At 47.0% G+C, this 14022-nt stretch overlaps 2 protein-coding genes across 6 annotated transcripts in view; both read left to right on the top strand.

Moving 5' to 3' along the window:
- LOC135919579 (alpha-N-acetyl-neuraminyl-2,3-beta-galactosyl-1,3-N-acetyl-galactosaminide alpha-2,6-sialyltransferase-like) overlaps positions 1-14022 on the top strand; it is a 61802-nt gene that overhangs the window by 36411 nt on the left and 11369 nt on the right. The window lies entirely within an intron of this gene.
- On the top strand, positions 2835-4514 carry LOC135917185 (solute carrier family 22 member 20-like). Its single transcript, XM_065450695.2, has one exon. It carries the CDS (start codon positions 2835-2837, stop codon positions 4512-4514), a length of 1680 nt encoding a protein of 559 aa, XP_065306767.2.

Below are 14022 nucleotides of genomic sequence, written 5' to 3'. Positions count from 1 at the left end.
CAAGACAAATCAACATACTATCAGACGAGTTAACAAAGCACGCAGCGAGGTCCGATGAGACAAAGCGTTGTGGTGGTTCATTTGTGCCGTCAGGTCACAGAAAAGAATATGAACGTTTTTTTTCCACCTGCGCCAAAGCATCCATGTCAATACACTAAATCCACCATTGTAAATAAGTTCTTATTTATTTTTCTACCTAGACTTTTATCCGCGAGGATACATTGAGCCCCTTTCTCTTCTTTTTTTCTTTTGTTCTCGTAACCCGCGGGCTGCCGATCCAGCCAGAGCGCATGCGTTTTTCTCGTGCTGCATCGACAACCGCGCTACGCACTTGGATGCGCGTTCCTTTTCTCTGGCCGATTGCATTTTCGCCTGGCAGAGTGTTAGACGCTTTCTGGCTAGCAGACGAGAAAAAGAAACAATGCATAGTCGCTCGCAACCACCACTGCGGGGACTCGACGGATTGCAACGAGTTCGCTTGAGCGCAACCTCTCCGGAAAATTTTGCCTCGCCGGTGTAGGATACCGAGCATTCTGCTTATGGTTTTCTGTGGACCAAACGTCACACGTTTTCTTCGATATTCCTTCGGTAGCCACACTAGGTGCCCAAAGTAGGCATTCGATTGTAGCCAACATGCGTTCTTTTTCGTTATAATGTCAACGAGAACATCGGCTACGCGCGTTTGCTCCCTGGTCCACACCTCTCTCTTCCTGTCTCTTAAGCCTAACATTTTTTTTTTTTGTTCCGTCGCTCTTCACGCGATGCTCAACTAGTTCACGAGCTTTTTTGTTAATCTTCAACTATCTGCCTCATATGTTAGCCCAAGTAGAATGCAATGATTGTACACTTTTCTTTTCAAAGAGAGTGGTAAGCTCCAGTCCGGATTTAGTAACGTCGGCCGCGTGCACCCCAACCCATCTTTATTCTTCTGAAAATTTCCTTTTCAAGATCACGGTCCCTTCTTTTAGCATTTAGTTTGTGATGAATAGTATAGTTCTAGGAAAGTACGGAGAAGCGTGACGTCTACACATTCGAGCATCCAAATCAATGTCCTCAATGTTTTCTGAACCACACTCGCAAATGTTACCCCTCTGGCATGCATGACAAGAGATGCGGAAGGTTCTGCGTCGTCAGTACTGCGGTGCGAGGCCTCTGCCGATAGGCATCTGTCTATATTTTCATGAGAAGCTGTAATCTCAGAAACAAGACTTAGGTCGCGCCGCAAGCTACAACAGTTATGACATCTGAGCAGTGAAAACTTGCCCAATGGTTTCAGAAAGGTTCTAAAAAGGACTGTCAAGGGCTTTAGCCATAGCTTTCTCCACAGCAGCTGCTACAGCATCACCAAGAGATGCATCCGTAGCTTTTGACTGACTTGCAGCAGCTTCAGCGTACCCACATGATTTGCATAATGCAATAGCCCGAGCCCCACGACGCGAGCATCGCTTCCCGTTCTGTAACTTGTAGAATTTGAAGCTCTTGGTTTCTGGCCGGGCATTTAGAAAAGTCCGCAGGGTGGGAACCTACGCACAAGCAGCATCGGTCGCTCTGAGAGGGACGCATCTTTGCATCGTGGCATTCTTCGCAAATGCGGCACCGGATCTCTGACCTACATCGCTTGATGCTAAGGCCATATCGCCAACACTGAGCGCATTGCAGTTGGTGGGGAGAGAGTGCTTCAACCCTATATACTAGAAGCCATGCCTTCATCTCTGAGGGCCTAGTTGTGCCTGCAGAAGTGACAATGACCAACTCTGTGGGGACTCTTTGATTCCCAGAAACACGTGAACATCGGTAGACGAACATGGCACCTGCCGTGGAAAACACCTTCGACACCTTGTCTTGTCTTGTCTTGTGGCCTTGAGAGTGGCGCGTACCCACTATGGGGGATTGGCCAAGAAGCAGGCGGTTTTCCGTATGTTTAGAAGTAGAGACAAACTAGATTTGTATAGTGGAGCGTGGGACGATAGTACTGTAAATTAGAAGTTTAATTAATTATTTTTAGGAATTCCAATAAAATAAGTAAACGTGAAGAAATGAAATAATATAAATTATGGATAATTTTAGAAATTCAGCAAGGTACTGTTTTTGTGTCTCTGATGAAATTGTAAACTGCCAGAAAAGCATCCCTGTGGCTGGATCCCAGTGAAGTCGCCCCAAAAGAAAGAATGGTTGGCGAGGTTTGCGAAAGGCTAAGTTTAGTAAATGAGTATTCTAATAGTTTTCTTTGTCTTAGAAAGCGGCGGCACGAGAGAAAGTAATTTTCGATAGTTTCAGGCTCACTGCAAAAAGAACATAGAGGGGACACTGCGAGACCAGACCTGTGTAAGTAAAAATTTAGAGGAGGTATGCGGCATCTCAATTTTGTAAAGGAAACTTCCAATTGCCTTGAAGGACACCAATTAGTATTCCATGGGAAGGCAAGATGGTGGAAATCAGAAGAGGGTGTTAGCATGGATATTGCCTCGGAAGCACATCAGCGTGAAACATCGCCTTCGTCGTCGTCGTATCTCGTTTTGCAGACATACCACAGTTTGAAGGGTGCAAGAATTTAGGCATAGTCTATGAACGATGCAATGAGTAAACATGAACATTAAGTGAAATTAAAATTGTGATGTGTGCAGTGCATAAACATAAACATTACATATGACTGCAAGTTGCAACGGATGAAAATAAACACAGTTCTAAGCGTCGATTTCAGTAATACATTATATCATTAGCCGCTGAACAAAAGCTTGCACATAGATCCCGCAAGGAAGACCTTTGTTGTTAATGAACCCCGTTTTCCCCATTACCTGCTCAAAACAAGAAGAAGAAGAAGAAGCAGGATAGGAATGGCTGAGCAGCCTCGGTGGCAAGAACCCCGTCGAGAACTCCTGGGTTTCGAGGTTAACAGGGCACAGGGAGACAAAGAGCCCAAATGCGATCTTCCCTTCGGTGTCGGTGCCTTCCAGTGGTTGGTTCTGTTCAGCCTCAGCATAGGATGCTGCGTCTACGCAATGCACAACGTCAGCTTCCTAATGACAGCCGTCGTCATGGACCACTGGTGTCAGCGTCCTGCCCGGTTCCTCAACATCAGCGTAGCCGAGTGGAAATCACTGGCCATCCCGGTGGACGAGAACGGCAACTACAGCCGCTGCACCATGCGACACCCACCGGAGAACGGCAGCTCGGCCGGCATCATTGCGTGCACATCGTGGGAGTACGACATGGACGCGTACGGTAACAACATCGTCAACGAGTGGAACCTGGTGTGCGGCAGACGGTGGCTCCTCAACTTAGCCGGGTTTATCTACGCGGCCGCCAGCGCCGTCTCCTTGCCCGTGTCCGGTGCCCTGGCCGACCGCCTTGGCAGGAAGATTGTCGTGTTCATCGCAGTCCCAGTCGTCGGCGTAGCCGGCGCAGCCAGCAGCCTGCCGACCAACTTTCACTCGTTTGTGGCAGTGCGGACCCTCGTATCGGCCTCTACATCCGCCCTGATACCGCCGCTCATCTCTCTCTTGTACGAGGCGTCTCCAAAAGAGAAAATGCCCTTCTACTCCATATTACCTTGGCTCTTCAGTTTTCTCCTGGTAAGAGTCGCATTTATGGCCGCGGTGCGGATCAGAGGTGGCTGGGCCGTCTCCCAACTTGTGCTCATGGTGCCGACGTGCCTTCTGATGTTGCTGTACTACACCGTCGACGACTCAATGGAATGGCATTTGGCACACGGCCATGCCAAGCATGCTAAGCGCGCCGCCTTGCGGGCAGCAAGGTGCAACGGAGTACCGTGGGGCCGTTGCAGCGAGTCTTTCGCCCGACTTCTGTCTTCTAGAAGTGCAGACACCTTCACAAAGAAAGCTGGCGTCTGGGACTTGTGCTCAAGTCGTTTCCGAACGCGCACCTTTCTGCTAGCCTACAGCTGGGCAGCAGCGACGTGCTGTTACAGCGCTCTCGTCTTCAACGATGGGGTCCCGGTTAGCCACGCCGTGACCGCCACTGGCGTCGTTGCATCTGCCGTGGCCGTGGGCGTTGCTGCGCTGTGTATTCCCAGGTTCGGCTACATACGAGTACTGTCAACCTCAGGACTCGTCTTTAGTGCCACTTCCGCTATTCTGACCTCCATGTACAATGACCAGGAGACGCTCACTATCGACGTTTTGGTTGTGGCAATGCGGATGGCGGGTAATGTCGCCATGTTGTTCCTGTTCTCTCCAGGAATCTACGCGTACCCCGTTACTCTGCACTCTAGTGGCATCGGTTTTGGTTTCGCCTGCTCTCGCCTGGGAGGCATTTTATATCAGATGGCACAATGGCATCCTGTGGGACGCCGTGCCCATGTACTGCTGACCCTAGCTGCCATCTTGATGGCACTTTTCGCGGTTGCCATGGTGTTCCTTCCCAAAGAGGCTAACTGGAAGCTGAAGTGTCAAACTGTCGCATGCGCATCAGTCGCAGCCTTGACCGGCGACGATTTAAGACGTGCCATGCGTGAGACCTTGCTTCCCTTGCCGAAGACTGCGTCGGCGCATTAGCAGATAGCCGAAGCATTGGTCAGGGCGTCGTTTTTGATGCAGCTCCCTGCGGACCCTGTTACTTCATTGCCATATCTTTTTCCGTGCAGCAGTGACTATAAATGCGGCTTCTTTGTCCACACTTAATATAAAGTTTTCCTGACTGTATCATGTTTTGAATACTTCTAGAATACAGAAGTGAAACGGAGACAAGTTGAGGTTTGTTTAATGCGCCGTATCAGTACTATGCATAGAGGATGGCTTCGATTATGTTATTACGTTTTCTCTAAGCTATGCTGAGAGCTCGAAAAATTCAATCACGGCATTGATGAGTCCTGGTGTTCTGGGAGGATGATGGCGTAACTAAAGTTCTGACCGGTTCGTTTGTGTATGCATGTTAATGCTAGGGTTTCGTTAGAGAGAGAAAAACCGATATAGTTAGGGTGTGTTGTTATTTATATTGGCAACGATGGCCTTCCAAGTATGGAATTCTGGTTTACTATTTTGCACTTCGCTCACGCGAAGTAGTCGAGGCGGCAAAGATTATGGCACAAGACCAACAGACAAATTCAGTCATCGCGCCATATATGTCTTAGCAGCATCAGCAACATTGCGTGTTGTCGAGGTTATTTTCGTCATAGCTCGCTAGAGTCTATACGACCGCGTTACCCCTGACGCTTAAAATTAGGTTCTCGGGTATTGTGTGCCAAAACCACGAAATGCTTATAAGTACTGAAGTTGGTATTCCATATCGACGAAGAATAGCGTGAAAAACAAGCAACGAGAAATCGTGCTTTGTTTTTTTCTTTCTCGTCTCTTTGTTTATCGCGCTACTATTTCTCAATATTATTGTGAGGCACGCAATAGCGGGGGACTCGGGATTAATTCTGACTCGCCTGCGATTCTGTAACTTGCACCCAATGAACGTTACACGGACGTTTTCGCATTTCGCTCCCCGTCGAAATGTGTTCGTCGCGGTTCGGGTGCGATTCCACGCCCTCAGCCTTAGCAACTTAACGTCGAAGCCACTAAGCCACCACGGCGAGTCGCCGCTCACATTTATCCACGACCATTATACAGTATGCGCCTAATAATTTTCGTTCCATCGCTCTTCGCGTGGTACTTGTTACCGTGCTTCTTTGTTAACCTCCAAAATTCTGCCTCATGTGCTAGACCCAGTAGAATCGTGTGATCGTACACTTTTCTTTTCAACGACAGTGGTACTACAGTGAAGAATCAGTAATGGCTGCCGCAGGCACTCCAGCTCATGGTTATTCTTCTATAAATTGCCTTCTCAAGATCAGGGTCCCCTGTCAGCAATTGAGCTATTCTATTTCGCCGCCCCCCGCCCCACAAAAGAAAAAAAGGAAGACATTGTTGCGGCGCAGCGAATTGTCGCATGGTGAAAGTTCGAATTTGTTACTTCTTTTGCGGAAAGTAATGGGCCACGGGACGCTTCAGTTGCCGGATACTATTATATTATTGCGATAGCAGCTATATGAAGACTCCAGGCGCATTCCTGCTGTTGCCCGCATGTTCCGTATAAATAAAGGCCAAGGGCGATAACATCTTGACCACGCGCCGCATGCTCTATGTGCGAATGAAAGTGTGGGGGGGTAGGGGGAGGGGGTGAGCCGACGATGAGTCTTGTGTGCGCAAGAGAGAAAAGCGGGGAGGAAGCGCGCCGCCTTCCGTCGCACGCGATACATATTGGGAGTGGAGGGAGGAGGGTGATCTGTGAATCTGTGGTTGTGCAACCTGTTTATCTGCCTTGTTTGACGCATTATATATAGTGACTTTTTCTTAGGTACGTAGATTTATTGGAGACTTATACGTATATTTAAATATCTTGTTGCGAGGTTTTGTGTATATGCGCAGTGAACTTTGTTTCCAGTGGCAATTTTTTGCCCTGTATCAAGCTGTATCTTCACCCCGCGCAATAATTGTTCGGTTCATTATTTTCGAGGCATGCGCGTAGCACATACGCATCTCATTTACAAGTGACATGCAGAGGTGAGGTTAAATGTTCTTTAATGCTCTCATACACTGGGTTGAACACGGTTGCGTGGCATAATGGACACTCCAAAAGTTCGACAGCTAGATGTAGTGAGGTTTTTGACAAATGAAGATGTTTCCCAAAAAGAAATTATTCGCCGTATGGCTGCCGTATACGTTGAACATTGCGTTTCATTGGCCACTGCGAAGCGTTGTAGCCAACTGTTCAAAGAAGGACATGAAAGTTACAAAGAAGATCCATGGCCGGGCCAAAGCCAGTGTGCAATCACCCCCAACACAATTGAAAATGCCGTGGTTGCTCAGTGCCTATGGTGTTAGGCTGCTGAGCACGAGTTCGCGGGATCGAATCCATGTCACGGCGGCTGCACTTCGATGGAGGCGAAATGCGAAAACACCGGTGTACTTAGATTTAGGTGCACGTCGAAGAATCCCAGATGAGGGTGACGACTTTTTGTCTGCAATTGTGACCGGGAATGACTCATGGTGCCGCTACTACTAGCCTGAAACACCACGGCAAAGCTTACAGTGGAAACATTTGAATTCACCATTCCCAAGGAAAACAAGGGCCGTCATGTTGACTTCTTTTTAGATCGTTAGGGGCCATTATTGATCGAATTTTCTAAACCTGGAGAAACTCTAAATCGTTTCAGATATTGTGAAAGGTCGTATCGGCTGCGTGTCGCAATCAAGAACAAACGACGTGGAAAATTGAGCATTGGGAACATCTTGCTTCACGACAATTGCTCGTTCCCACGTCGCTGATGTGGTTAATACAAAACTGGCAAAGTTCAAGTGGGAAACGCTTCAACATCCCTCATGCAGCCCAGACCTGTTGCCTTGCGTCTTCCACATTCGGTAAAATTTGAAAAAAACTGCTCAAGGGAACCACATTCGTGTCGGAAGATGACGTGTAGTCATTTACGGATTTTTAATGCAGCAACCCAAGGAGTTTTATAAGACGGGAATCACGCGACTCGTTAGTAGGACAAGTGTCTAAATACTCATGGTGACTACTTTTAAATAAAGTACCCCGTTACTCATATATTCGCATTGGCTCACTTTCATTTGAGTCGCCCTCGTATGTTTTGCAGAACTCCTGCTTTTTATATGTGCTCTCAGTTGCGACTATAATTACCGAGCAATTACTCGCAATACACAACCGGTGACAGCTGCTCCTGCTCAATACATTCTAACAAAGGACAGCGTCATTGAGATTTTCCCCTGGTCGTTGCATATGTACGAAAATGTATACAGGGTTGTTGAATGACAGATATATATGTATATATATATATATATATATATATATATATATATATATATATATATATATATATATATATATATATATATATATATATATATATATATATATATATATATATATATATATCCCTCGACTAAATTACGATGGGGAGGCCGAGCTGCAAAGTGAGCCCCCCACGAACGAAATTTCTGGCTACGCCACTGCACCGTGCTCATTGCAAATGTGTATCATGTCACTAAGCAAATATGAAATTTCATGGTACCACTATTCTTTTACCACATGGATATATCTGTTGAGAGGCAAGACAAAAAGCAGTCACTCTCATAAAACTAATCAGCTTTATTTTTATGCACATTTCTAACTTTTCAATGACACTTGCTCCTATGTGTTTGTCTCCAGAGAGCAAACTTGATTTCGACTTTCCCATCAGAGACATTACATAAATATACATGTTAAGATGACTGCCCTGAGCATGTGATAATTTTTATCTTGGTGCGACATACTGTATTTTAATTTTGTTGACATTTAGTCAAATAGTACACCCAATATATCGACATTCTAGTTTTTTGTACAAATAAAAGGGCAATGTATTTTGCTTCTTTTGCGTGCGGTCCTCTGCAGTACGTGAAATCGCGCTGGGCTGGGGGGCTTTTTAACAGGCTTGTGTCCTTGCAGCTGCCTTCTTGCGTTATAAAAGCGGGTGCCTGAAAAACTTCGTATCCAAAAGTCAACACGAGGACATAGTGTAAAACAACATCAAGACAGTCAAGGTCATGGCACTAAAGGAAATTCTTAGCTCTTAGTCTTCCTACAGAAATGCATTTGAAACATTCAAATGACTTCAACCGTCAACTGCTAAACCAACTTGAATTTTTAGATTTCAACAAAAAACAAACAACCGACAGTTCATGCTCGTTCAGCACCAATGTTCAAATACTCCTGCTAATAAATAGAATATTGGTCATTGTCAGATGTGATAAGTCTGTCATTATTCTAGTGTGTCGCAAACACCACTTGGGACACATCCTAATCACGTGCCCAGTGTGCCTCCCGCACCATGTCCGGTTGTGCCACTGCTCATGCCATAGATTGAGGATGATATCTGCGAACGTGACGCTGAGTAAGAATGAAAATATGGTCTTCCTGGTTCAATGGATATGACTGGATGTGCCTATAAGAAAGGGCAACAAGGCTTGTTATGGCAAGCTTACCCACATTTCAATAATAAGAAAGTTCACTGCCCCTGCATCTAAGCTTACTAAAAGGCGTGAACCTATTTTCATTTATGAGGTGCTTTCATTTTTGACAGACTCGACTACTGCTGCAGTTTGAAATCTAGCATTTTACATTCTTGAAGGCATGTACAAGTTGCAGTTAGACCGCAGTTATTAGTTTATTAGACCAACTCTTTGTTTTGTGTACGACATACGACTGGTAACACGGAATTAAAGCAACGTTTTATTTTGATACTTTATTTCTCCACTAAAAGTATTAAAGCAATAAACACATTTTGATCTGCCGTGCAGTAACAAGGTGCACACATTCCGCTTGTAACTTTCAGAGGAAGGGTGATTTAGCTGTTCGCATGATGTAACTCTGAAACGCCAACTCATATTAGCAAATGCACAGGCATGTCCAAAACAATAAGCGTATGCGAAGCGCCTCTGCATTTGCAATTCCACACGGCAGCCGGTATATTCGATGCCGATGCATAGCTCGCTGCTTGACAATTCACCGAGTTCGGATACATAAGCACCCTCTCAGATTCGCTGCGCGCTCGAAAACCGCAACAGGAGACATAAAATCCGACGTATAATCACACGATTTCAAGACATGAGCAAAATCGGTTCAGTCTTAGAGCTAAACCCCATGAGAGCGATTTAGTGCCCGACTGCGATGAGCGACAAAACTGGCCGTCACTTCAACAGATCGCTCGGTTCTGGAAATCTGGAAATCGTCGCTCGTCTCCCGGAAGTGCTATGAGCGACAAGCCAATAGCGCGAAGCCGGAACTGGATGTACAGCACTGAAATACTACCGATTGTCGCGCGGAACGAGCAAACGATTACATTTTTATACATGCAAGGATAAGAACGCACTGCAACACCTTCGGAAATATTTTATGCTACTTTTTACAGTAAAATACGTCAACGCGTATTTTCAGCCTTCGCACCTGCAGCACCGGGGAGACGTCGCTCAAGATCGTCGCACCCGCCGTGGTTGCTCAGTGGCAATGGTGTTAGGCTGCTGAGCACGAGGTCGCGGGATCGAATCCCGGCCACGGCGGCCGCATTTCGATGGGGGCGAAATGCGAAAACACCCGTGTACTTAGATTTAGGTGCATGTTAAAGAACCCCAGGTGGTCGAAATTTCCGGAGTCCTCCACTACGGCGTGCCTCATAATCAGAAAGTGGTTTTGGCACGTAAAACCCCATAATTTAATTTAATTTAAAATCGTCGCTCGCACGTAGTACGACTTGTAGGCGACGAGCGAACGCCACTGCCATCGCATCGCTTGTCGCGCGCAAGATCGCTTATATGGGGTTTATACTTTATTCAGCATAAAACATGAATTCCTCATGCGCTTTCATTAAGTTCAATATAACGCCCCCAACTGAACTCGTGCAGCATGTAGCTGAATGCCTGCGGCAAAGTTTCTAACTAGCACTGGCGCTGCAAGTGTAACGTGTGCTACGTGTATCTGGTAAAGATCGAGGCAACTACACGATGGCAGGAACAAGAAGCCGCGAAGGGTGCATTGGCACGCACTTAAATAGTCAGACGCACGCGTGATATCGGTTCTGTCCTGATAAGGTAGCGCAGACGGCGCATGCCCGATACAGCACGTAACTTCAGTGGTCGCGATTACCCATTGGCGAAAGACAGCATCAAGCGCCCTGGTTATTTATAACGAAAGCATGCCGCCAGCGAAATGACGCCTTCGGTTATTTGAATCCTTCTTTCAACAGCGTCCCGTACACAGTAGACTGCCAAAGTGAATAAATTCAAACACACAAAACGCACGCTACGCACGCTCCGCATAGGCTTGGAATCATGGGCTGGTGAACAAACCATTTTAAGCGTCCTCTCATCTTACGTCTTATTGAACATACCATGGTTCTGGCAGCATTTGAGATTTTCAAAGCTCTTATGGATAGCGGCAAGTGATAAAATCACATGCAGTTATCCCGATGACTGGCTTTTTCAATTGACATCGAGAGACGCAGCGCGCTTGCCTATTTCATTGTAAATAGCGTCGGCTAAGCGCCGCGATGTCTTCCTGGCGATAGCATGTCATATACGCAAAATGTGCACCTAAGTTAGAATTCACTTACCTTGAATGATTTGTTGTTTATCCAACGAATGACAAACGACTGTCGTATTTTCATAGCGACGCGAGATGGCTGACACACGATCTCCCTTGGATCGCCCTCGCTGCTCGCTGGACGGATTACCTTTCTCCGATGCTGTGCTGTTCCACGATGTTGAGCGTGCGCGTGGTGGAGCAACTCCGAGTGAAAAAGTAGAGCGCTCGCTCCGCGTTCCTTTGAACTGTGGCTGCCTAGTCTCTTAGAATCAAACGGTGCGTTCTTTGCTCAGCGTGCGTGAGTGATACATCGCCATGTTCGGGGCCAGCCTGCTACAGGGGAAGCAGAAGATTACGCTACGTTTTGTTCTCTATTGCCGCAAGAGTAGAACGGGCATTCTACTCTCTCACAGAAGGGAAGAGTGAAAAGCACATTTCACTCTCTCCTTGGTGACGACGTAGTGAACAATGCATTTCACTTCTAGTAAAACAATGCTTTGAAGAGTAAATCGGCCGCTTCACTCCTGCGATACCCTCCCTAGTTTTTGAAGTGTCGGTGAGTAATGGTAAGACACAGCTGTTATGCTATTTTCTTTTGAGGGATAATGGCAATCTGCTGTTCATCATCTGAGAATGCCTGCCAAACGCTTCTATCACTTCGCCATAAAGCGGGGGCGGCGTATCACCTCATCAAAGAGCAGCCACATGAAGGCCCTTGCGATCGCACATATTTCAGCACCTCTGCTTCCGATCGGCACTTACGTCAGCGGCTCTCTGCCAAGACTTCGGCGCCAAACGTTCGTGCTGCACAACCAGCCACGTTCTTTCTTTCTGGCAAATCATGAGTGGGCGTCGCGTACACAGCCGAACGAGACGTAATTGTGCCCGGGGTCGATCGAGCCTGGGTCCGATAAACACGCGCAAGCAACAATATTACGTCGAATACAGCTTTGCAGCTGAGTAGACTGGAGCCGCAGCCAAGTTCTTTGTTGCATATATACGCTAACTATAGCATTTGTAAAATGTGATCGTGCGCGCAGGATTTTCGCCTATAATCTTTGCTCCATCCCCAAAAGTTCCACACTGCCATGGCACTGACAGATACTTAGTGGGGGAAGAGGGAAGGGGTCGTTTTATACTCTTCGAGTTAAAGTGGTCACGTGTCGATTGATGTTGCGGGCCTGTCACTGGCTTTAAGAGGTCGGTCGTCACATGTGCAAGTCATAGCCACAATTACTGTACAATTGCCATATAATGCCATATAGTCTTTTCCGTGTTATCTCAATATCCAGTCCTCTTCTGTTTTCTGTGACCCATTGCGGCCTCTGAATGCTCTCCAATTTTGCTCTCTAGCTCTGGCAATATTTTAAATGCTTGGTGCAGCCAAAAAAGAAGTCCTGCAAATCTGATTGTGCTTGATGGCGATTTATCAGCATCCTCTAATAAATGAGGCGGTGACAAATAGACATATAGCTTGTTTGAGCTAATATGGTAATCTATACACGCTTATCAATTCTAGCCTTTTTGCGCGTGTCTTTCTCAGTGTTTGTATCTTCCTTAAAGGCTCTAGATCGACCTTGTAGAGTTATAATCTTGTAGCGATTCAAACCCTATCAATCTCATCCCCCCACCCGCTTTTTTTCCCTCACCAACTGAAAGGTGTAAGGCATCGTGTATAAGAAGCGCTTCAACCCTATAGTTATTGAATTTGTCCATCATTCGTGGAGAAGGGAAATATTGAAACGTCGCGTCGTCATGCTGCAAGGAGGCGAGTTTCACGGCCAACACCGATAACCTATTAGTCCCTCCCTTTGCTTCGAGTCGCTTCCACAGACAGACAGAGAGAAAAACTATTCGTAGCGAGTGCGTTTGGGCTCCTCTGGGTCCCTTGTCCCACACTACGTCGAGACGTTCATGTTCCTTTTGTTCATGACGTCGGCAGCCCGAGTCACCGCAGTAAGCTGCGATGTCGGGTTTGTAGACGAGAGCAGGACCTCCCAGTCCTCCCAGCTTGAGATGGCGGGCTGTCTCTGCGGGGGCGGATCAGCAGGGCAGCCGAAAAGGATGTGGGAGAGTGCGGCGTGAGGGTCGCCGCATAGGGAGCATGTAGGGGAGATGCCACTGTAGTGGGATAGTAGTAGTAGTAGTAGTAGTAGCAGTGGGAGGCCAGAGTAGTAGTGGGGATGGGAGAGAGCGGGTCTGAAGGCGTCCCCAAAGGATCTATTTGGTGTTGGTCAGGGAGGGGTGGGGAGGAGTCGCCTCCACAAGCAATGCTCCTGCCCTGCGTTTCCCATAGCGTAGCCGTGCGACTATGGGAAGTTTACGTCGTGGGACCCGCCGCGATCTTTTCTTTTTCTTCTTTGTTTGCGGTGCAGTGTATTTATTGCTGCGGTTCTATGCGTTCTCGATTGGATGGAGACTTGTACGTAACGAATTGCATATAATAAATAATTTGTAACCAGTTACATTCCTTAGTCATTCCCTAACATAACGACTACCGTGTTTACGCGGTAACGCTCAGTGCAGTTAGATTACTTGCCTCCGCAACCAACCACGTGCAACCAGTTACCTTAAAGAATGAAGCAAGTTGTAACAAGTGACGCAAATTTGAGAAACTAAATCTCGCGGAAACTGCAGTAGAAGCCCCGGAGATCGTGCCACGTATATAGCAGCCAGCAGCGTAGCGAATGCGCCTGTTTTGTATTTGTTTCCCGTCTACCAGAGGCTGACAGATGAATTCAACTAGTGCTTGTATGTTTCGATGGTGAACGGCACTTATACAGCGTTCGCGACAGAACATCCCATTCGGGCCATTTCTTTCAGCGTTTCATTGGCCCAACCGGGAGCATCTCCTCCAAGTCCCAGCAAATGTGAAGCGTGGCGTTTCATACAGGATCCAGAGGCGGAGTAACCACAATATTGTGCACAAGAGCCGCATACGTT

Source organism: Dermacentor albipictus, chromosome 8 (genome assembly GCF_038994185.2).
Source record: "Dermacentor albipictus isolate Rhodes 1998 colony chromosome 8, USDA_Dalb.pri_finalv2, whole genome shotgun sequence".
Lineage (NCBI taxonomy): Eukaryota > Metazoa > Arthropoda > Arachnida > Ixodida > Ixodidae > Dermacentor > Dermacentor albipictus.
Note: the sequence above shows the minus strand (reverse complement) of the source record. Positions and strands in the feature narration are given on the sequence as shown.